The sequence below is a fragment of the Giraffa tippelskirchi genome, chromosome 7, assembly GCF_054371585.1.
Source record: "Giraffa tippelskirchi isolate mGirTip1 chromosome 7, T2T-mGirTip1v1.2.pri, whole genome shotgun sequence".
In the NCBI taxonomy this organism is placed as follows: domain Eukaryota; kingdom Metazoa; phylum Chordata; class Mammalia; order Artiodactyla; family Giraffidae; genus Giraffa; species Giraffa tippelskirchi.
In genome coordinates, this window is record NC_137281.1 from 8404871 (window position 1) to 8426160 (window position 21290).

At 48.4% G+C, this 21290-nt stretch overlaps 1 protein-coding gene across 6 annotated transcripts; it reads right to left on the bottom strand.

The window, feature by feature from the left end:
* Positions 1 to 4743: 4743 nt before the first annotated feature.
* LOC145514508 (cone-rod homeobox protein) lies at positions 4744 to 19495 on the bottom strand. Of its 6 annotated transcripts, none has more exons than XM_081512379.1 (5): positions 19397 to 19428; positions 17752 to 17856; positions 8395 to 8529; positions 7535 to 7686; positions 4744 to 5682 (listed from the first exon to the last, which is right to left on the bottom strand). In XM_081512379.1, exons 3-5 carry the CDS (start codon positions 8492 to 8494, stop codon positions 5038 to 5040), a joined length of 897 nt encoding a protein of 298 aa, XP_081368505.1. In that variant the 5' UTR covers positions 8495 to 8529; positions 17752 to 17856; positions 19397 to 19428; the 3' UTR covers positions 4744 to 5037. The 6 variants fall into 6 exon arrangements, with proteins under 6 accessions (XP_081368505.1, XP_081368506.1, XP_081368507.1 ...); XM_081512380.1 differs by having other exon boundaries at positions 17752 to 17815; positions 19232 to 19398; XM_081512381.1 differs by lacking the exons at positions 17752 to 17856; positions 19397 to 19428 and adding an exon at positions 19102 to 19394 and having other exon boundaries at positions 4744 to 5174; positions 5561 to 5682.
* Between the last annotated feature and the right edge of the window lie 1795 nt (positions 19496 to 21290).

Here is a 21290-nt window from a genome sequence, read left to right on the forward strand (position 1 = left end):
CAGAGGAAACAGCCAGGGAGGGGCTCAGAGATCAGGAGAAGCAGGAGGTCGGTCGGAGACATATGGGGGTGAGGAGAGAGACGAAGAGAGAAATAACACTTGCTACTGCTGCTGCTGCTAAATCGCATCTTGAGACCAAAGAAGAAAGAGACAGGCATGAGAGAAGCAAGGAGGAGAGGCAGGGTCAAAAATGGGGAGGAGGGGAGAAATGCCAGGAGGGTCCAGAGGGTCTGCCTTCCAGCACGAGGCCTGTACATCTCAGTTCTTACCTCTTCCTGGTTGTGGGACCCTGGGCAGGTCACCTGACCTGCCTCTGCCTCAGTTTGCTCATTTGTGAAGTGAAGATGATCATAGCATCTATCTGATAATAATAGCATCTCTCTGGTAGATTGTTTTGAGAATTTGAAGAGTTAGGACTAACTTTTTCCAGTACTGGTAAATAGTACCTGCTGAGTTAGTTTTTCTTTTTTTCCCTTCCAATTTATTGAGGTATAATTCATATACTATAAATTCCACCCATTTTAACCATGGAGTTTGATGAGTTTGGGCAATCATATACAGTCATAGAAATACCATCATAGTCAAGATAGAGGATATTTCTAGCACCTCAGCAAAGAGCCCCTTTTGGGAACTTCCCTGGTGATCCAGTGGTTAAGACTCCATGCTTCCAAGGCAGGAAATACCAGTTCAATCCCTGGTCGGGGAACTAAGATCCCACATGCTGAGTGGTGTGGCCAAAAAAAAAAATTTTTTTTAAGGGGAAGAGCTTCTGTCCCTTTGCGGTGAATCTGATCTATTGATTCCCCAGCTCCTGCTAATCACTAATCACCTTCTGCCACTGGTTTTATCTTTTCTAGAATTTCACAGAAGTGGAATCATACTATATACACTGCTTAGAACCTGGTTTCTTCTACTCAGTATTGTGTTATTCATCCAGTTGTTCTGTACACCAGGAGTTCATTCTGTTCTATTGCTAAAGATATTCTCTAAATTCACCAGGTTTTTTTAGCCATTCACCTATTGATGGACATTTGGACCTTTTCCAGCTCGAGGCCATTATGAATAAAGCTGCTATGAAGGACACAAGTACAACTTCAGGGGAAATGCTAGGTTAAGATACACATTTAGCATAATGTCTTCAAGGTAGACATCCAGACTGTTCCCATCTTTTTGGTTATTGTGAACACAAGAGCACAACTTTTTGAACACCTGTTTTCAATTCTTGGTGGCTCAGCTCGTAAAGAATCCGCCTGCCATGCAGGAGACCTCAGTTCAATTCCTGGGTCAGGAAGATCCCCTGGAGAAGGGAACTGCTACCCACTCCAGTATTCTTGGGCTTCCCTAGTGGCTCAGGTGGCAAAGAATCCACCTGCAATGCAGGAGACCTCGGTTCAATCCCTGGGTCGGAAAGATCCCCTGGAGAAGGGAACTGCCACCCACTCCAGTATTCTGGCCTGGAGAATCCCATGGACAGAGGAGCTTGGCGGGCTACAGTCCATGGGGTCACAAAGAGTCGGACATGACTGAAAAACTTTCACAATAGACTAAGGAGTGGAATTGCTGGATCCTATCTAATTCCAGAACTTTTTCATCATCCCAAAGAGAAACTCTCTCACCCATTAAGCAGTTCCTCCCCAACTTCCCCTCCCCCCAGCAAACACGAATCTGTTTTCCATCTCCATGGATTTGCCTCTTCTGGACATTTCACATAAAGGGATTCATTTGATATAGAGCCTTTGATGTCTTGTTTCTTCTGCAAAAGTGTTTAATACCACTGAGTTGCACACTTTAAAATGATAATAATGGTCACTTTTATGTGACGTGCATTTTACTATACAAATAAACACTTATTGGGCTTACTGTGGACCAGACTTCAGGGCCAAATACTTAACATAATGACATCATTTAATTCTCTTGAGGTGGGTCTTCTCACTGTCTCACATTACTGAGGGGGAAACTGAAGTTGGGAGGAACGGATTGCCTAGGGTCATAGGACCAGATGTGGCTGAGCCAGGCTCAAACAGCAAGTCTATCTGACCTCATCAGTTCTGTATTAAACACACACACACATTTTGACCCAGGATCCAGCAAACAAGAGGGACATTAGCCAAGATTGACCTGGAGTTGGAGAAACAGAAAGGCAAAGGCTAAGGATAAGAGAAGAAAAGGAAAGAAAGAAAAAGTTAAAAACCAGCAAAAAGAAATGTGGACCTTGGAGTCTGAGATTTGACAGTCAAGAATGAAAAAGAGGGGTGGGGAAAAAAGAGAGAGAAAAGACAAGAGACACAAGAAAAATGGTGGGAAACTGAAAGTGCCCAGAATGGAAGAAGAGATGGAAGGGAAGGTGGCAAGGATGGAAGGGGGAAGGGGGAGGTGTGAAATGAAGCTACAGAGGGTTGGAACCGATGGGGAGGGCTCCAAGAATTCCTCTTCCTTCGAGAGCCAATTGCTAAGCACCTCCTAGCACACCACTCCCTTCCCAAGCTACTTTAATCCTCCTGTGGCAGGACGCATGGTCACCACCCCCTTGCAGCAAGGGGTCATAGCAGGTGGAAGCTGGGCATCTGGAGCCCATATTCCTGCTTAATTGGCTTTATAGAGATGTCACAGAAAAGACAGTGAGCAGACGGAGAAGCCACATGGACACACTCATGCCCCCAGAGACAGAAGGTGGGGGAGAAAGGAAGGGGACAGAGCAACACCTGTTTTTACCTCCATGCCCCTCCACGGAAACAACAAAAAAAATCACCCAGACTTTAAGCAGGATCCAACATTTTAATCATTTTCACTCCACAGGTGGCCAGCGAAGGGAGATCTGGTGCTCCAGTGAGTGGGCAAGGGGAGGACAGAGGACCTGACATAGACTGAGGGAGACCTCTTGTTCTGTCCCCACTTCCTTTGACACTCTTCCTGGCTTTAGGAATCCCCAAGGGACAGCTGAAGAACCAGCCTTCAGGAGACTGGCCCAGGAGAAGGAACCTGGAATCTCCTGAAAGATTTGACTCCTTCCTCTGTCCAACTCCTAGAGAACTCTCAGAAGACCCCAGAAAGTTGGGGGGGGGGTCTCTTAAAGACTTACTACCGTTGGCCTGTGTCTGTAGTCCCCCAGCTTCTATTACTGCCTCTGAATCATTTGCATAAGATACGCCTTCCTCTGGGAATGGAGAACTCCACGAGGCAGGGAGAGGCTCTACTCACACCTGAGACCCCAGCCTCCGACACAGAGTGTGGCAGCTTCTGCAAAATGCTTAATGGACACTGCATCTGGGTCCCAGCGTTTACACAGATCCAGAGCACAATGCCGTCTCCTACCTGTCCCTCCCTGGTGAATTTTGCCTGGATCGGGGGATTGGCATCCATCCCATATGTCAATATATGTTGTCTTTCTCTGTTTAGATATTGCTTCCCACAGTGGATTCTGGGTCTAATGTCCCAGCATGACTCAGACCCAGGAAGAGATGATGAGTAAGCCACCTTTGGGGGCTCTAGTGATCCCCAGGTGCAGCTGAGAGTTTCTCCTGACTTGGCATCACCTGATGCCACCCAGTCTCTCTCTGCATCGTGCCCCTCCTCCTGACCTTGCTTCCCACCCTGGGGGCCTGGAGCCAGCTTGTCCTGGCTAGTGATCACAGACTGTAAGTGTCTCTTCCTAAGTTCAGGGACTTCAGCCTGATGCCTTGACATCAGCAACAGTGGGAGTATTTACACCACAGAAATGGGCAACAGTGACAAATCAGGATTTCCTCTTCCTTCCAGAGCCTGTTGTTAAGCACCTCCCAGCATACCACTTCCTTCCCACACTACTTTCTTTCACTCCTGGCCTTGTGAAACCCACCAGTGAATGGCTCGTGGCTCCTGCCTCCCCCACCCAAAAATAAAAGAACTCAGATTGAGAAAGTAGGTGCCAAAGTACCAAACTTCTAAGAGTGTCAGGATACCTGCATCCTTCTTCAGATTCTTACACTGCTTGTCTCTGCAGCCATGGGTCAGACTGTATTCAAAGAAATACAGTGTTGCCCCAGGAAAATTTCTTCCCAGGCCAAGCTCTACTTATAGTCCAATCCCGCAATCAAAACTGAAAACAAAACCTCTCAAAGAGGGAGTGCGAGGGTGGGATGTGGGGCTGCCCCCAAATCCATTTCTCTTGCCCCACCCCCGTCTCTTATACATTTACAGGTGGGAAGCCTGTCCACCTCTTCTTCTTTTGGAAATAGCCACAGTCATAGCTGGTGTACCCCATGCAGCAACTGTGATTCTTCCAGTGCTTGGGTGAAGTTCACCTTTTAAAAAGTGCTAAAATGAAACAAAACAAAGTAGACGTGAAACAGGCAACTTGCCTTCCATTCTTCCACCAGATATGCCCATTTCCAGTGTCATGAATGAATGAATGATGAAATGTCTTTAAGAAGAAACTAACAAGAAGAAGAAAATATATATGTATATATTATATGTATATGTGTGTGTGTATATATATATATATATTAAACAGCCCCCTAAACCTATCATGTAAACCTGACACCTGTGAAATCTGGAAAATTGCCAAATGAATTTCTGAACTTAACAGTATAGTTGGCCTAAAGGTCCCATCCTGGGGCTTTGTAAAGTCTGTCTTTGGAATTTCTAGAAGGATCTTTACCCATGTGCTAAAGAAGCGTCCTGAATGGAAAGTTAAGGAATCCAGCCTCCCTAACCTGTTTGTTCAACAGCACTGTGATTTTCTGACCTAAACATGACCCCAGGTCCACTGCAAGTTTGGTTTAATTTCCTCTCAGGGTGAATTCTCAGCACCAGTTTCTGGAGTCTGGGGCTCACGGTATGAAATGCCTGCTGGACTCCGTATGAGACCACCTTGGGGTTGAGAGGACAACTAAGACCTATCAAGCTCCCCAGGAGGAAAGGGGTGGACTGTGTTGGTCACTGGAGCCAAAGAGGCCGTGACCCTTGGAAGGACTCCTGCCACCTCCCCCGGGATGCCGTCCCGGGATGCAGGCTGGGACAATGTGCAGGGAGGACAAGAGACGGAGAGAGGAGGGTCTTCTACAAGATCTGAAACTTCCAGGCACTCTGATCCTTGTAGTCCAGGGGGTCCATGGGGTTGTAGGTGAATTTCCAGGTGCCTGTGGGGTCCTTGAATTCTAAGCTGTCCACAGGGCTGTAGGTGCCGTAGCTCTGGCCTGACAGGGAGGTGGGGGACTGGGTCAGGGAGGGCCCCACGGAGGGGCCTGAAAGGGGGCTGAGGGCCGGGCCCCCCAGGGGGGGCACCATGGGAGACAGGTAGGGGTCCAGGCCACTGAAATAGGAGCTCGGAGACCCATAGGCTGAGGGAGAAGAGCAGAAAGCAGAGGCGGGGGCGTAGGTCATGGCGTAGGGCGCTGAGGTCAGGGAGGGGCCGGAGGCCACGAGCCCCGCCCGCTGCGCCTCGGGCAAAGAGGACTCTGAGGCGGGACTCCAGATGGACACCGTGGCCACTGCCGCGGTGGGGGAGCCCGAGGGCCCCGGGAGAGGGGGGCTGTAGGAATCTGCGATGCCCAGGGGGTCTGGACAGACATCCGTGGAGGACCTTGGAGATGTGCCTGCCTTCCTCTTGGCAGGACGAGCCTTGGCTTGCGCCCCTGGGGGCTGCTGCTGTTTCTGCTGCTGCCGCTGCTGCCGACATTTAGCCCGGCGGTTCTTGAACCAAACCTGGGGGGGTGAGAGGGGAGATGAGGGAGGGCAAGTGGGCAGGAGGCCCAGGGGAGCCTTCGTGAGGCCCAGGAGTGATGATGCTTATCGGTGAAGCATGCCAGAGTCCTAACTCTCCACTTTGCAATCGGTTGTGGGGCACCCTGAGGACTTCCCGGGGGCTCAGGGGTGAAGAATCTGCCTGCCAATGCAGGAGACGCGAGTTTGATCCCTGGGTCAGGAAGATTCCCTGGAGAAGGAAATGGCAACCCACTCCAGCATTCTTGCCTGGGAAATCCCTTGGACAGAGGAGCCTGGTGGGCTGCAGTCCATGGGGTCACAGAGAGTCAGACACGACTGAGCAACTCAACAACAACAACATGGGCATCCTAGTCATCCACCATCCAGCCAATCATTTATACATACGATTGTACAGTCACACACATACCATCATATACAATACACTCAATTGTACATGCATACATTTGTATGTAAATACACAGTTACACACATATATACACATTCTTCCAGCCAATCATATGTACATACCTACTATCCTGTAACATACAAATATATACCTATACATTCATCTGTCCACCAAATCATTCATACATACATGCAGACATACAATCATACATGCGTACATTCACCATCTAATCATATGCACACACATAACAATCATGTGTAAGTACAGTTGTATGTATATACACACAAAGATGGGCGTCCCTGGTGGCTCAGATGATAAGGAATCTGCCTGCAATGCAGGAGACCTGGCTTTGATCAAGGGAATGGCTACCCACTCCAGTGTTCGTGCCTGGAGAATTCCATGGACAGAGGAGCCTGGTGGGCTACAGTCAATGGGGTCGCAGAGTCTGACGTGACTGAGAGACTGACACTTTCACTTCACATACAACGATACGTACTTTCATCTTTCCAATCCTATGTACGTATGTACACATATTATCACACAAACAAGCATATATACATTCATACATACATCATACATACATACAATCGAACACACACATATACATTTATCCATCCATCCATCCATCCATCCATCCATTCAATTATTTAATAAACATGTATTCTTCTACTCCTTTGGGGACACACCAGTGAAGCTGACATTCTAGTTGAGAGAGACAGCACGTAAATAAATAGTAAGGAAGGAAATCACATGGAATTTTAGAAAGTGATAAATACCATGGGAGAACCAATTGAGCAGAGTAAGAGGGAGTAGCAGGGTTGGGATGGCAGGAAGAAGTTGCAGCTTCTAATGCCAAGGGTGGTGTAGGTCTCATTGACTGGCAAGGTGACTAGATTGGTTGATAAACACAGACTTGGGTGTTCATTGGAAGGACTGATGTTGAAGCTGAAACTCCAATACTTTGGCCACCTCATGCGAAGGGTTGACTCATTGGAAAAGACCCTGATGCTGGGAAGGATTGGGGGCAGGTGGAGAAGGGGACAGCAGAGGATGAGATGGTTGGATGGCATCACTGACTCGATGGACATGGGTTTGGGTAGACTCCGGGAGTTGGTGATGGACAGGGAGGCCTGGCGTGCTGCGATTCATGGGGTCGCAAAGAGTCAGACACGACTGAGCGACTGAACTGAACTGAACTGAACTGAAAAAGATGTAGGGAATATATCTTCCGGGTAGAGGGAACAGAGAGTGTTCTTGGTGGGAATGCTAAAGGAAGGACCAGGGGCCAGTGCTGATGGAGCAGAATGAGAAGGTAGGCGTGTAAGAGAGGGAACCAGTGAAATAACGGGGATGAGGGGTTAACAGGACACCGTGTGACCTCGGCTCTTCCTCTGTGACCTCTCCCTCTTCCCTCCGCTCTGGATCCCGGGGACCAGGACACCCCACCTGAACCCTGGACTCAGGCAGGTTGATCTTCAGAGCCACCTCCTCGCGGGCATACACGTCTGGGTACTGGGTCTTGGCAAACAGGGCTTCCAGCTCTTCCAGCTGGCTTCGCGTGAAGGTGGTCCGTTCCCGCCGTTGCTTTCTCGGGGCGCCTGAGGTGAGGACAGGAAAACAGGACCTTCGGGTGACCTGAGACCCCGTTTTCTGCATCTGCTGACGCAAGGCTCTGAGAAGGCATGGGAGGCCGAGAAGCCTCTTCTGGGCGTTCTTCTGCCCAAACTAAGGGGGTGCTGATTCCCTCAACTTCTAGACCTCACTCTGTCCCCCTGGGAAATGGGTTCCCCCTTTGCCTGTCCTTAGGGAGGCTCTTGCCTCACCCTGAGGAGACCTGGCTTTAGCTGTGTAGGGAGGTATATGAGTTTGGTTTTTATCCCCTTTCTAAAATTTCTTCTGCACTAAGACATTCACTTGAAACACGACATTTGGATATCCAGCCATTTGGGGATATCCAGCCTATAAAAGAGGCAGGACCGTAATGGTCAACTTAATAAAAGAATAATACCACCAAACATAGAACGCTTCCTTCACTAAGAAATAAAGCATTGCTGACAGATGGGAATTCCTCTGGGTCCCCCTTCCAGATGGCTTCCCTCCCTCACCGGAGAAGGAACCACTGTCCTAAATTTCTATGAAGGCCCACACGCTTTCCTGCATCCCTAAGAGATGCAGGGCAGTGCTTTGCATTCACAGATGAACCCATTTGGATGCCACCCTTGTAAGTGCCCATTCTCTTCCTGAGGGCAAGGGACCCCAGAAGATGGGGGCGAGCCTGGGGGGGCGGGGAGGACAACTGTACTCACTTGGGTAGGACACAGCTGGGTGCATCAGATCCACACTGGGGCCACTCAGGGCCAAGGCGTTGACGGAATAGTGGGGCCCCGGGTTCATATACGCCATCATGATCTTCGGGGATGCTGGGGCCCAGGTCAGAGGGCCTGCAAGAAAAGGGTGGGTGCTCACAAACTCCCCAGTTCATCACCGTCTCAGTCTTTTCCTAGATACATGACCTTGGGCAACTTATTCCCCCACTCTGTGCCTGGGTTTCCTCACCTATAAAACAGCCCTCTGCTTAAGGTCGTCAAAGTGTCCCTGGGACTCTGTAAAGCCGAGATCGAAAGCTGCAATGAGCATTCTAAATGGAAGCTCTTATTCCTACTCTGTCCTTTAAAAAATCTTCTGACCAACTCCCTTGTCCAAGGCCTTTTCCCACCGAGTGTTAGTCGCTCAGTCGTGTCCAACTCTTTGCAACACATGGACTGTAGCCCTCCAGGCTCCTCTGTCCATGGGATTCTCCAGGCAAGAATGCTAGAGTGGGTTGCCATGGCCTTCTCCAGGGGATCTTCCCAACCCCTAGGACCTCAAAAAAGATGTTCAGCCTCACACAGAATCATGGTGAATAGGGTGACCAGTGGTCTCAGTCTGCTTTCTAAAGATGGAGAGCTTTCTAGGGATGTGGGATTTCAGTGACAAATCTGAAAAGTCCCAGACAAATCAGGATGGTTAGTGACCCCAAGGGAGTCACAGTCAAATGACAGCAAGTAATGATCTCCCATGACTATTTTTGACCCATCAAGTTGGCAAAGATCAAAGAGGCTTGGTAACTCCAGGGCTGGCCTCAGAACAGGCTTCTCACGTCAGATTGGTGACAGTGTGGCTGGAACGAACTGGAAACATTTATCAAAGAAAAATGCAGTCTTTCCTTTGTCCCAGCAATTCGCCTTCAAGTTGCCTCGGTCACCTCATCAGAAGATGGGAATGAAAAATAGCACTTACATCTTTCGGTTGATGTGAGGGTCAAATGAATTATTGTGCATCTGATACTTAAAATAGCACCTGACATGCAGCAAATGCTATAAACTGTGGCAGTTATTATTATTTGCAAGCAGACATTTGCATAGATTTTATGCTAGGATACTTCTTATTGTAGTATAGTTCATTTACAATGTTGTGTTAGTTTCTGGTATACAACAAAGTGATTCAGTTCTATACTTTTTTTTTTTCTTTTAAGAAAAGTTTATTTTTAAATGTGCAACAGGCTCCAAGACAACACTTCATTCTAGGTATGGGTGGCAATAGATGTTATGGCAGGGAACCCAGATGCTTAAACAGGAATTGAATTGAGGATCACTTCAATGACCTTCATTAAACTTACCTAGTTGTGCAACCATCACCACAGTCAAGTTTTGTAACATTTTTATCTCCCCAATAAGATTCCTCTTACTAATTAACAGTTGGTGATGATTCCCATTCTTACCCCTATGGTCAGTAGCTCAGTCATATCCTATTTGTGACCACATGGATTCCTCTATGGAATTTTCTAGGCAAGAATACTGGAGTAGGTTGCCATTTCCTTCTCCACAGTTCTACACTTTTTCATACTATTTTCCATGATAGGTTATTACAAGATATTAAATAGAGTTCCCTGTGCTATACAGCAGGTCTTTGTTGTTTTCCCTCCCTTATGTATCATAGTACATTTCTGTTAATCCTAAACTCCTAATTTATCCCTCCCCACCCAAGCTAGGATTTTTAATGCAGCATTTTTATAATCACTACAATGTGGAAGCACCTTACACGTCCACCAAAGGGGACATAGTAAGTAAGTTATGTAATTTAAGTAAGTTATGTTACAAATATCTTCAATGGACAATGTGGTTTCATGACATAGCCAGAGATCATGCTAACAGAAGTGCTCGAGTTGGTGCTCCCCAAAATCAAATTACTTTTGAGATGTTAACTGGTACAGGACCATTTGACACTTCAGAAGCTCAAGTACAGTGCCCTCCTTTGTTGCATGAACAGGTAAAAACAGTGGCCCTTAAGGCTTGGGACACGACTGAGCGACTTCACTTTCACTTTTCACTTTTGTTCATTGGAGAAGGAAATGGCAACCCACTCCAGTGTTCTTGCCTGGAGAATCCCAGGGACGGAGGAGCCTGGTGGCCTGCCGTCTATGGGGTCGCACAGAGTCAGACACAACTGAAGTGACTTAGTATGTTATGATTATGGCACATCCGGGCAAGAGAGTACTATAAAGTCATTAAAAACTATAATTCTCTGTGAATGGACTTGAAACTACCTCTAGCATATAGTTAGGAAAGATCATCCTGGGACTTCTCTGGTGGTCCAGTGGTTAAGAATCCACTTTCCAATGCAGGGGATGCAGATTCGATCCCTGGTCGGGGAACTAAGATCCCACATGCTGTGGGACAGTTGAGCCTGAGCACTGCAGCTACTGAGCCCACCGACTCTGCAGCCAGGGAGCAGCAACTAAAACCCAGCACAGCCAAATAAGTTAATTAAAAAAGAAAAAAGATTATCCTAAACTTGGCAATGAGACAAATGGTTGACAGCAAGTCACTTCCTGGTTATCTAGCAGACCAACCCAAGCATTAGTTCCTTTTCTAGGGGACTGTACCCTTGTTCAATTTATTCTTCACTATTGACTAGGATCCAGACACTGACAAGTTCAACGGCAACTTTCAGATGTTTGGTTGCCAATGTTTTGTCTCTGGTAGAAAAGATAACCTCAGGTTTACAGCTTTGCTGCCTGTAGAACTTGAACTAGTTTTCTACCTAACTTGACCAGTTTTTTTCAGCACACCTTTTGTGAATAACAGTATTAACCTCTCTTCCTTGAATTCTCCTTGGAAACATCCAGTTCATGACTTAAATCTTTGTTTTGGGATTATTACATGTGCCTAAGAGTCAGGTTTTTAATTTTTTTTATTACATTTTGGCAATGGGGTGTGTGTGTGTCTGTGTATTAGATATCATATTTTACCAAACTACGGGCTTCGCTGGTGACTCAGTGGTAAAAGAATGCAGGAGACACAGGTTCAACCCCTGGATGGGAAAGATCCCCTGGAGAAGGAAATGGCAACCCGCTCCAGTATTCTTGCCTGGGAAATCCCATGGATAGAGGAGCCTGGCGGGCTACAGTCCATGGGGTCACAAAAGAGTTGGACACGACTAAGTGACTAAACAAAAACCAAATTATACATACAATATATATTCGAAGGGAAAAAAGTGTGGTGCTATGTATATTAGATATCATTTATTACCAAATTATATAAACAATATATATACATATTTCAAAGGAAAAACAGTGTGTATAGCATGCTACCATTTGTGGTTTTTAAAAATACATACATATGTATATTTCTGCCTGCCAATGCAGGAGACTTAAGAGACACGAGTTCAATCCCTGGGTCAGGAAGATCCCCTGGAGGAGGAAATGGCAACCCACTCCTGTATTCTGGCCTGGAGAATCCATGGACAGAGGAGCCTGATGGACTACAGTCCATGGGGTCACAAAGAGTTGGACATGACTGAAGTGACCTAGCACAGTATTTCTATTGCATAGAATATTCCCAGGAAGGACAAAATATACAGTAAAAGTGGCTACCTCTTGTGTTGTATCCATTCCTTGTTTTACAGTTTGGATTACTTTTTAACCACGTGTGTGTAAATTACCTTTTCAACAACAAAACCGACAATACCACCTATTCAAAAGAGAGAGAGAGACGATCTCCAGGGCTCCCTATCGCCCTAGTTAAGATGACCTCGGGAGACCTCTCAGGCTCTCCAGAAAGTTCCAACAACTGTTCGGGGCCAGGAATGCCTCTCCCCCAGCCCAAAGCCCCCTCTCACCAGCTAAGTAACCCTTTCTCCTCCTCTAGGACACAGCTCAAACATAACTTCCCAGGAGAGCCAGCCCACACCCTAAACAGAATGTCACACACAGACACATATACACAAACACACACACACACACACATACTTTCTCCTGTTCTTCGGGAATCAGTTCAGTTCAGTTCAGTTCAGTCGCTCAGTCGTGTCTGACTCTTTGCGACCCCATGAATCGCAGCACGCCAGGCCTCCCTGTCCATCACCAACTCCCGGAGTCACACGTACTAAATATGACATAGTTATGTCATATTTATGTCATGTATGTTTGCCTGTCTGTCTCCCCTAATCCAGCTACCTGAGAATGGAGACTAGGAACATTTTTGTCCCTGGGGTGTCCCCAGCATGCCCAATAAGCATTTGAAAAATAAATAAATGCCTAAAATGGATGGCATTTATGTGAGCTCCCACCTCATCCCTCTCTCACTGCCCTGTCCTTCTCAACCCTCATTTGTGAGAGTTTTATTTATCATAAATTGAAGTTCTGCTGTCCACTTAGTAACTATTTTCTGAGAATCAACCATGCTCTAAGGTCTAGGGAGACAGTAAGAAATAAGATACACAGCATCTCGGCTCTTATGGGATTGAACTTTGAGGTTCAGTCAAGGAAACAAACAATGAACAAGGAAATAGACATTTTTTAAGAAACTCAAAATGCTTCCAGAGAGTTTCAAGAACTCCAAGGAAAATTAAATGGGGTAGTAAGAAATTAAAAGATGCTTGCTCCTTGGAAGGAAAGCTATGACAAACCTAGACAGCGTATTCAAAAGCAGAGACATCACTTTGCCAACAAAGGCCTGTGTAGTCAAAGCTATGGTTTTTCTGGCAGTCATGTACAGATGTGAGAGTTGGGCCATAAAGAAGGCTGAGATGCTTTCAAACTGTGTTGCTAGAGAAGACTCTTGAGAGTCCTTTGGACAGCAATGCAATCAAATGAGTCAATCCTAAAGGGAATCAACCCTGAATATTCATTGAAAGAGCTGATGCTGAAGCTGAAGCTCCCATACTTTGGCCACCTGGTAAGAAGAACCAGCTCACTGGAAAAAAACTCTGATGCTGGGAAAGATTGAAGGCAGGAAGAGAAAGGGAAGACAGAGGATGAGATGGTTGGATGGCATCACCGACTCAATGGACAAGAGTTTGAGCAAACTCCATGAGATGGTGAAGGACAGGGAAGCCTGGTGTGCTGCAGTCCATGGGATCACAAAGAGTCAGACACAACTAGTGACTGAACGATGAACAAAAAAATAAGAGAGTGATGGGGTTTGAGGTGAGGGTGTCATCTGATTTAGGTGAATGATCAGGGAAGTCAGATGTCAATCAGAGCTGCCATCTCTTGAAGTCTTGACTGAGGCTGGACAGTCAGATTCCTTGGGGTTCATTCCCATGGCTGTCAGCAGGAGGCCTCAGTTCTTGCCACATAGACCTCGCCACAGGACTGCTCAAGCATGCTCTGTGGAAGCATGATCAGGGAAGATCAGGGAAGACCTCTCTCTAAGGAGGTGACTTTGGGGCTGCAAAGTGAAGGACTCTGCATCCGCTGTGGGAGGATCTCGGGGTAGAGGTCTCCAGGCAGAGGGAGCAGCAAGTGCAAAGGTCTGGAGGCTAGAATCGTTTCATCTCGTGGGAGGAGAACCAAGGTGTCCAGTGCTCCTGGAGCAGAGTGATCAGGATGGAAAGTGAACTAAGAGTGTGTAGGACCTGATAGAAAGGTCTCGGGGACGCTCAGTGTCAATACTAATCATAAAAGTAGAAACAACACATAAATCCTAAGAATCAAGAGGTGTCCTAGGTAATGACTGGTATTTACACCCTAGAGTTGTCCCCTCCCACCAAGCAGGGCTGCATGTGCAACCAATAAGATATTGTGGAAATGACAGTGTGACCTCTGAGGCCAGCCCTCTCTCTCTCTAGCAAAGCAGCTGTCATGCCGAACGTGCTTGTGCAGTCCTGTGGCAAGGTCTGTGCGGCAAGAACTGAGGCCTCCTGCCGACAGCCATGGGAATGAACCCCCAGGAATCTGACTGTCCAGCCTCGATCAAGCCTTCAAGTGATGGCAGCCCTGATTGACATCCGACTACAACAGCACGAGAGGCCCTGAGCCAGAATTATCCAGTGATGCTGTCCCTGGATTCCTGTGACCTCAGAAACTTTCGTCCGTTGTTAAGTCGCTCAGTCATGTTCAACTCTTTGCGACCCAATGGACTGTAGCGCGCCAGGCTTCCCTGTCCTTCAGCATCTCCCAAAGTTTGCTCAAACTCATGTACATTGAGTCGGTGATGCCATCCAACCATCTCATCCTCTGTCATCCCCTTTCTCCTCCTGCCCGCAATCTTTCCCAGCATCGGGGTCTTTTCGAATGAGTTGGTTCTTCACATCAGGTGGCCAAAGGATTGGAGCTTCAGCTTCAACATCAGTCCTTCCAATGAATATTCAGGGTTTATTTCCTTTAGGAAACTACACAACATCATAACTATGTATTTGTTTTAAGTTGCTAGGTTTGGGGTTAACTTGTTACACAGCCACAGATAACTAATACACAAGACTTCCCAATGCAGCATGGCATTGAGTCCTCAGCCCAAGCCTGGGTCGTAGAGGCAATATTACTGTTATGTTCATATTTTATAATTGAGGACATCTTCAGACTCAGGTGCTGAGACTTGCCTGGGTCACTCAGGCTGTGAGTGGGCCTACCCTCCTGGAGGCCCTGCTCTCCCAGTTCCCAGCCTGGATCCCCTCTGTCACTTTCCTTTCCTCCAAGGACCGATGATATTTCATCAGAACCTCATGAGAAAAGGGAAACAGGGAGCCTGGTGAACTTGACCTCTAGGGACAATTGGCAGAGCTTGGAACAAAAGCATGCATGTCTAAGGCTTCCCTGGTGGTACAGTGGATAGGAATCTGCCTGCCAAGCAGGAGACACAGGTTCAACCCCTGATCCGGGAAGATTCTACATGCCTCGGAGCAATTAAGCCTGTGAGTCACAACTACTGGGACTGCATGCCCTAGAGCTTGTGCTTCAAAACAAAAGAAATCACTGCAGTGAGAAGCTCATGCATCTCAGCAGAGAGTAGCCTCTGCTCACCGAAACTAGAGAGTGCCCACGCAGCAAAGAAGACCAAGAGCAACCAAGAATAAATAAATAATTTAAAAAAAAAAATCTATTTCTACTGTCTTCACCAGGGAATCTGCATCGAGTTGCCCAGCTAAGGGGTTGGTCTTCCAGGAAAGCCTAGATCTCTCTCCCTGGGAGGATCCCATTCTACAGGCAGGAAACCTGAGCCTCAGGGGGATGAGGGTGCTCGACCAGAATCAAGCAGCTGATAATGATAATGACCTCCAAGTTCGAGGGTTTGCCCACTCTACAGATCGTCCAATAAGCAAGTGCTTGGTGGACAATACGTCAGCAAAGAACGACACCCACCGAAGCCCTTCTCTGGGTTTGGCAACTAGATGAGGTGGTCGATGACATCAGACCTTCCGGGACTTCTCTCCTCCAAGCAGGCTTTGTGCATCCAACCTCCAAGAGCACAGACAACAACCACAGTGTCCATCTTTCATTGAGAATTTGCAGTGAGCCTGACAGCAACCCTTTATCATCCTGCCAGGTGAATTTCAAGGCAGTGATGTTTCATAGTCCAAATGGTGGAGCTGGGAAGGTCACTGTCCTTGCCCTGGGGACCAACCAGTGGGGCCTGAGGCTGTTGCTCAGGGCTCCTGGGGTTCAGCAGCTCTGGGGCTAGACTCCCACCTGAGCAGGTGCTCGGACAGGTGAGGTCTGAAGGCTCACACCCACCTTGTGGGTTGTCCTGGAGATAATCTATGGCTGGAGAAACCAAGCCTTGGGGAAGGAAGGCGCCTGCCCCCGGACAGGGAGAAAGTCCTCCATCCATTAGGACCTCCAGTTGGAATCCCCAGCTGTTCGGGAACAAGATCTCTGGGAACAATAATCCAGTGAAATCGTCCCACGGGGTAGGTCCTATTGTCACCTCCATTCCACAGAGGAGGACACCAAAGCTCCGAGAAGCAGAGTCCCAGGTCCCATCACACACATCAGCAGCAGAGCCAGCACCCTCCCTCCAAGCCTGCACCCTCCCGACCACCGAGCTACACGACCTCAGGATGCTCCCCACAGCCCCCTGTGGAGCTCACATGCCCATTTCTCAGATGAGGAAACTGAGGTTGAAGGGGGTTCTGTCAATTTTTGAGGACACACAGGGGTGAATGGCACAGCTAGGAATAGAACCTGGATATCTTGGACCTCAGAGCCTTGCCTTGTCCCCCAAATATGCTCAGGATCCCCCAAAGTGGGATGAGGCCAGCCCTCTCCCCTGCACTCACAACAAGCCCAGGTCTGAGACATGAGCTTCCCATGGCTCATCTGACTGGATCATGACAGCAACTTGTCATTGTCACCACTTTGCAGATGAGGAAACTGAGGCTCCGAGTGACCTCACACAAACCCACATGGCTCTACCTCAGTCCGACCAAGACCCACCCCCCAGCTTTGTCAGATCTCTGCAGCCTGCACTGGCTCAGTCACCCAAGAGAGAAGGAGCTGGCCATGTTATGTGGCAGCCTGGATGGGAGGGGAGTTTGGCAGAGAACACATACATGTGTATGTAGGGCTGAGTCCCTTTGCTGTCCACCTGAAACTATCACAACATTGTTGATCAGCTATACCCCGATACAAAATAAAAAGTTTAAACATTAAAAAAGAGAGAAGAATCTGGGGGTCATGCTCACCACCCAGGATTGGACGCGGGGAAAGCCAGAGCCTCAGGGGACAGTGAGGTCCCCAAATAATCAATTCGCCCCCATTTAATCCCCAAATCACCGCGTCCCCAGTCCCCTGGGGTAGTCTCCTAGTCTCCCCTTCCTCCTTCCCGCTGCAGCCACAAAACCTTGCTGCTCGGTGTGCCTGTCTCTCTGATTCTATTTCGCTCATCCATCCATCCATCCATCTATTCAACAAACACTTAGGCATCCCAACCACACGGCAGGCACTGGGAGGAAATCAAGGTTCAGTGGGGGAGAAAGGCAATGAGTAGATGAACGCACACATGAAGAGGGAGTTTCGGGCTGTGCTAAGTTGTAAGGAAAGTACAAGGAGATGTGCCAAGGAACTGCCTTCAGGCTGTGGAAAGTCCCCAACCCTGGGAGCTGGAGGGCTTGGTCATGTCACCTCCCCAACAAGCCGCCCCTGAAGGAGCCTGTGTGCCATGGACCAGCTTCTTCTGTCCATCTTCACTGCCCCCAGCTGCCATATTTCCCCAAACATCAGGACAGACACTCTGATTCCCGTACGATCATCCAGCCAACATCATACACTCCCCCTCCTCAGCCCTGTACCAGACCCTGAAAACACAGCCACGAATAAAATGAACCCACGTCCTGAGCCCTCCTCTCCCGTCTCTCTCCCCCACTTCCTCCATCCCCTTTCCTCAGCTGCTTCTGTGGACACTCACCTTCAGAGAGTGGGGACGGGGTTCTCCTGGGGGGCCCGGGGATGGAGTCATCAGACAGCAGGGGCTGAAGGAAACAGGTCCCCTCACATGGGGAGATTTTAAGCCCTGGCTGGGAGTGATGTCATCTGCCGTGGCCTGGATCTCGGAGGGTAATCCTGGCCCCCGGGTGGGGGACTGGACTGGGCGCCAGGAGGTGACATTGGCGGGGAGGGGGAGGGGCACCCGTCTGCCTAATCCCCTCCTCTCCGCATCCCCCCACCCCCTGAAACCATGACATCTTGGCAATTAGGGCTGATGGGGATGGGAGGCCCCAGCATCCTGGGACCAGGAGCTCATACTCCTCAGGGAAGTTCTTCCTTAGGTCTAACTGGAGTCCCTCGAGCTTTGGCTGTTCCATCAAAGAGGAAGGAGAGCAAGGTTGGGTGTTCTGAGAGATCATTCGAGAAATGAGGGGCGCAGGGCTTTCCGGCTCCCTCTCCTGGGTCGCCCTTTCTCTCCCCAGCAGTCCATCTGCCCACTAAGTCATCTCTGCACGGCCCCGTTGTTTCCTGCTCTGCCTCAGCCTCCCTTTTTCTCCTTTCTTTGCCTCAGCTTCTGTCACTTGTTGTTGTTCAGTCACTAAGTCGTGTCTGACTCTGCCACCCCGTGGACTGCAGCATGCCAGGCTTCCCAGTCCTTCACCGTCTCCCGGAGTTTGCTCAAACTCATGTGCATTGAGTCAGTGATGCCATCCAACCATCTCCATCGCTCTTTGATATCAGCTTCTCCCATGTCCTCTTCCCCCCCGACCCCCACTCTCTCTCTACCTGTATCATCTCCATCTCTATCTGTCCCTCCCTTCCTCCACACCCTTAGTCTTTGCTTGGGACTTCTGTGCCTCAGTTTCTTTTTGCTCTGATCCTCAAGGCTCCTGCCAGTCTGCCTTGAGTACCCCCTCTCTCATTCTTCAGCTCTGGGTCCCTCTGGTCCTGTCTTTATTGATTTATTGGTCTGTCTCGGTCCCTCTTGCTGTCTCTCTCATTCTCTGTCTTTGAGACCCTGTTCCTGTTTCAGTTTTGGTCTCTGTCCTTGTCTCTCTGCGTCCACAAACAAATGAGCTTCCCTGGTGACTCAGATGGTAAAGATTCTGCCTGCAAGGCGGGAGACCCAGGTTCAGTCCCTGGGTTGGGAAGATCCCCTGGAGAAAGGAATGGCAATCCACTCCAGTATTCTTGCCTGGAGAATTCCATGGACAGAGGAGCCTGGCGGGCTACAGTCTATGGGGTCGCAAAGAGTCAGACACGGCTGAGCGACTAACACACACACACTTGCCTCTCTGCGATTCCAGTCTCTCCCCCACCCCACCAGTACCTCCGTCCTTCATCCAACCTCTTAAACTTCAATTTCTGTTCTTGTTTCTCTCTCTTCCCTGTCTCCTCCTCTGATTCTTGCTTTCTTTCTCTCTAGTTCCTCCTCCATTTCTTTCTCCCTGTCTTGATACCTTTCTTCATCTGCACTTCTGACTCTCCTTGTTTCTGCCTCTCTCTGAATTTTCTCCTCTCTGTCCTTTTCTGGGTGTGTGTCTCTCTCTCTGGATATAAATATCTCCCTGAGCTCCTGACCCCACATGGGTCTGTTTTCCATCCCAATGTATCCCAACACCTACCTATGTGCGTGCGTGAGATCTCAGTAATCCCGCCTTGTGGCTGGGTCATTGTGTCTCATCATAAGGGGCCCTTTCTTCCTTCACCACCCCCCCAACCCCCTGCCAGGAGAGATTAAGGCCAGCAGCCTGGCTGGGGAATCAGGACCCGTCTCATTAGCTTGAGCCAGGGGTGACAGGGAGAGAGGGAGGGGCCACCTGACCCTCACTGACCCGCCAAAAGGCTGCTGATGGGAGGACCCAGTCCTGTAACAGACCCTCCCGGCCCACTGGAGAGGGGAAAGAAAGCTGGTCATTAGAGAGAGGAAGAAAGAGCAGGTCCTTAGGGACTGCCCTGGAGGTCCAGGGTTCAGGAATCTGTGCTTCCACTACAGAGGGCACATGTTCAATCCCTGGTCCAGGAATTAAGATCCCACACAAGGGGCTTCCCTGGTGATTCAGTGATGGAGAATCCACCTGTCAATGCAGGAGACACAGTTCAATCCCTGATCCGGGAAAATCCCGGAGCAACTAAGCCCATACACCACAACTACTGAGCCTGCGCCCTAGAGTTCATGCTCCACAACAAGAGAAGCCACTGCAAAGTCCAAGCACTGCAACTAAAGAAAAGCCTTCAGAGCAACAGAGATTCAGCACAGCTAAACTAATTAATTAATTTTTTTAAAAAGATCCTATATGGAAAAAAAAGAAAAAGGAACAAGTCCTCAAAAGCCCCCAGGAGAAGGTGTCAGCTTGTTTTATCACTTCCCCCAAATTTTCCCACCCAGAGTCCCACCAGGCTGGGTGGGTATGGACAGGTGGGTTTCAGGTCACACTTGTGGTTCTGGGATGTCAATTAAGCTGAGTCTAAATCCAGGCTACTCCTCCCCCGAGGCAAATAGCTTTCTTTTCTCATCTACACCCAGAAGAAAACTTTGGCAATCAGCCTTGCCTTCTCCCTTTTGTCCTCAGCATACCCCCCACCCCACCCCCCTGCCTCACACACACATCAGATCCACCCATGAATCCTGTCATCTCTTCTTTCAGCTAACTGTCCAGCTAAACATTACAAAACACTGCTGGGAGAAAGGAAACAGGACTCAAGTCGATAGCAACATATGGGCTTCCCTCGTGGCTCAGATGGTAAAGAATCTGCCTGCAATGCAGAGGGACCCAGGTTCCATTCCTGAGTCGGAAAGATCCCTTGGAGAGGGAAATGGCAACCCACTCCAGTATTCTTGCCTGGAGAACCCCAAAGACAGAGAAGCCTGGTGGGCTACACTCCATGGGGTCCCAAAGAGTTGGACATGATTAGGTGACTAACACACATGCCAGGAATGACAAAGATCAAAGATATATTTCTTGGGACTTACTTCTCTGGTGGTCCAGTGGCTATAGGCAGCCATACATATCTCTATGGTGATATATAGTTGGCCCTCCTAGAAAAACAAGAGAAATATTTTCTTGACCTCAAGAAGCAGGCAAAGGTTTCTTGAATGGGACACAAACAGCGTTAACCACAGGGGTGAGAGATGGGAGAAAACGTGTACACTTGTGGCTGGTTGATGTATGGTGGAAACCAGCACAATATTGTAAAGCAGTTGTTTTTCAATTGAAAAAACTTTTTAAAAATTAGACTTAATTAGAATGGGAAACTTCTACCCTTCAAAAAACATCAAGTTAAAGAAAATCCTAGCTACAGTCTGTTAGAAGATATTTGCAAAACCTTATAGCTGGCAAAGAACTTGTATCCAGAATACATAAGGAAGATTCCAACTCAATAATAAAACAGCTGAAAGAGATCCTTCACAAAATATATACAAATGGGTAATAAGTGCACAAAGATATTCTTTGTCATTGGAGAAACACACACACACACACACACAAGGAGATATTACACATAACCATCAAGATGGTT